Source organism: Alexandromys fortis, unplaced genomic scaffold (assembly GCF_014885135.2).
Source record: "Alexandromys fortis isolate MF-2015 unplaced genomic scaffold, M_Fortis_MF-2015_v1.1 scaffold_376, whole genome shotgun sequence".
Lineage (NCBI taxonomy): Eukaryota > Metazoa > Chordata > Mammalia > Rodentia > Cricetidae > Alexandromys > Alexandromys fortis.
In genome coordinates, this window is record NW_026068259.1 from 564067 (window position 1) to 567222 (window position 3156).

Here is a 3156-nt window from a genome sequence, read left to right on the forward strand (position 1 = left end):
GAGTTGCTTCATTTTGTTTGCAAAATGGGAGATTGAACTTAGTCACCGTGCATTAATAGTCTCCTGCATCTGGCTCGGCTGTTTAAATTTTTTTTAAAAAAAAAAAATAGTAAAGGCAATTTTTTTAAAATTAGCTCAGAGGACCAGAAATAATGAAAATTACTTTTTTGCAGAAGAAGAAGGAAGAAGAAGAACAAGAACAAGAAGTTGTTAACAGAGCTGGTGAGGATGTTAAGCAGCTAAGGGTGTTAATGCCAAGACTGAAGACCTGAGTTTGAGCCCAGGACCCTCAAGATGAGAGACCTGACTTACATAGCTGTCCTCTGACCTCCACATTCTCACCATGACACACACTCACACTCACAAATAAACACACACGTTCACACAAAATTAAAAAAGTGCATTAAATAAAAGTTTTACAGAAACAAATCAATGTGATAGCAGCTGACAAGGGAAATTTGAATTTAAAAAATAAAACTTCATTGATTTTTTTTTTTCTTATAGTGCATTGGACCAAATTTTGATTTTCTAGGTAAAACAATCAGGAGCCTCGCCAACCTCTCCCTCGGGGACACAGACTCGGGCAAACGAGAGAGAAAGGAGGCGAGACACCTGTCCCAAGGGAGAAAGGAAGAAACACCTGGAAAGCAGTGCAGACAAAGAGACCAGGAGGTAGTGGGAGGGGAAACCAGAGAGGAGGCTGCTGGTTCTTACAGTCAACCTGTTCCCAGAGGAGAGAGAGATGGAGGAGGCAACACTCTAAAAACTGGGACACGCTCAGCGAGGCCAGATTGTACCTCCTGAGACTCGGCTCTGATGACACTCCTTCCAGGAAGTTTTCTCATCCAGTTTGGATCAAGGGGCAGCCTGAAAGGAGCAAGTATCCAGTGCACATCACGTAAATTCATTCCTTCCCTCACGTAGCCTGGACTAGTCCCGTGTTAATTAAACACGAGCGGCTAGAAAGTAAACAAGCCCTGGCAGCTTAACTCGCTCGCAGCTCGCAGCGTTAGTTTGCGCGGGTGTGGGCTCCCGCTCCTCCCACACACGCTGCAGACCAGGAGTTTAAACGACAAGAGGCTGGCTTGAAGGTGTGTTTCTACAGGGGGACGAGCTGTCAAATCTCCGCAACGCTGGGAGCAGGGGTAAACAGATTGAGAAGGGGGTGGGGGCGTCGTTATTTCAAATTCTCCCAGCTTTCCCGCGCCGCTGCTTTCACTGACAAGAAGGTGTGGGTAAGTCGTGGGCGGGATGGAGAAGGTGTTCCTCCTCCTTTCGCCGGTGCAGGAGGGGGATGCGAGAGTTTAGGAAGGAGCCCGCCCTCCCGCCCTCCCGCGATCCTCACCAGGTCAATGGCCACGACGTCCCGCAGAGCCACGACCCGCCGGATGGACTTGGGCGGGTTCTCGGTCAGGTAGATGAGCCGGTCGCTGAGCACAACGTACTTGAACGTGTGCTTCTCTGCGTCGGACACCACGATGCACGGCTCGTAGGCGCGGACGGCGTCGTAGACCTCGGGCGCCAGGTGCCGCCGCAGGAACGCGTCCAGACGGCTGTTCGTGCGCGCCGGGAAGCCGGACCGAGCGGGGCTAGCCATGCGGCACCCGCGACCAGGCAGTGTCCTCGCTGGCTGTGCCTCCACGACACTCGGTGGAACCCCTGCACGCCACAAAGCCGCGCGCCAGCTGCCTCCGCCACCACCGCGCCGGGACGCAGGGAGCCGGCCCCAAAGCTCCCGGAACCCGCTCCCGGGTCCGGTTTCCGAGCCCCCTGCCCCGCCTGGTCCCGCCCCTAATCTTTGTCCGCACTTTCACAGCGATAGGCGGGGCAAGACTGAGGTCTTTCTCGCAGGGTTGATTGACAACCGAGAGCCACTCAAGGTCTGGGAAGGAATAGTTAGGGGCCTCATCCAGCTACTGAGTCACAGGGTCCCATACAAACTCCATTGATAATGGAGGCAAGTTTTAACCTTATTTCCCGTTCAAGAGAAACTTGAAGCATGGAGTTTTACCGATTTGAGAATCCTATAATGACAGATTTCGCCTTTGACCAGAACACTGCCTGGTTTGTATGACCATAACACTGACTTTCCAGCTTTGTCTCCGAAGCAGGACTCTGTCTCAAGGGGACTCTCACAAATTGCTCTGGTAACGCAGGACCATCTAAACCGTGCTCCTGTGTTCCCGAGAACAATGTGGAAAATGAATGCATGGTTGAAGGACCCTCTGGAAATGGAAGCTAATGAGTGGAAGGATGAGGATTGTGTAACCCTAGAGACGCAGAGCAATAAAGAGACCGCTTCACGTTTGCAGGCCTAAAATAGCACGGACTGTTGGGTTAACGAGATGAAAAGCAGACAGAAACTTGCTTGCCCTAGGTGTGCACTTCCATTTTTATTTCAAATCCTAGGAAAGACATCTTCCCCTCCCCCTTCCCATTCATCTAAAGACCCAAGAATGGAGCCAGGTGACCCACACTGTAGGCCTAGCATTCCAGAGACTGAGGCCTGAGGAGCGCCATACTGGAGGTCTGACTTTGTCGGTCTAGTGAGTTCTGGACTGCACAGCAAGACCCTGTCTCAAAATAAATACAAGGAAAAGATACAATAATAAAAATATCATCCCTCGATTTACTAACAACCCTTAATATAATCTGATGTTCCTTACTGTGATTTATATTCTCCTTTCTTTCACATTTTACTGTTATGTGTTGAATACTGTAAACAATTTTCCATCCATTGTGGGAGAAGAGTCGAAATGTATTGCAGTGTGTAGCCAGATATTTCGCCCCCTACACTAGGGAAAGAGAAGTGCTTCAGCCTAGCTAAACAAAGCAGTAATAAATAGAACATGCTATTTCTTGTCTTTGGTAAGAGTAGGGAACAAGTGCCACCTGCTGGCAAAATCTCAGAGTGTCCCCAGAGTTTACATGACTCCTATGGGCAGAAAGGTAAACCCTCGCCATTGCCTAACAGTCAACCCACAACAGCAGCTCTGTGACAAGTGACTATAACAGCAGAGGGAGAAAGTGAAGACCAAGGGGGAAAGCCGCTCTTCAGACCTCTGTCCTGTCTCTGGGTTTCTTGTTTTCTACCCACTTCCCAGGACAAGGCAAACAGAATGTGGGGACCATGACCAGAACAGACAGTGCACCTGT

General features: G+C 50.0%; 1 protein-coding gene across 2 annotated transcripts in view; it reads right to left on the reverse strand.

Moving 5' to 3' along the window:
• The window catches only part of LOC126494377 (uncharacterized protein C12orf56 homolog), a 44739-nt gene extending 41816 nt beyond the window's left edge, over positions 1-2923 (reverse strand). The window contains exon 1 of one of the 2 annotated variants that reach the window (XM_050131709.1): positions 1346-2923. In XM_050131709.1, the coding sequence (XP_049987666.1) occupies positions 1346-1597 (252 nt within the window). In that variant the 5' untranslated portion in view covers positions 1598-2923. The remainder of the gene's footprint in view (positions 1-1345) is intronic. The other variant, XM_050131710.1, reaches the window with a different exon arrangement.
• Between the last annotated feature and the right edge of the window lie 233 nt (positions 2924-3156).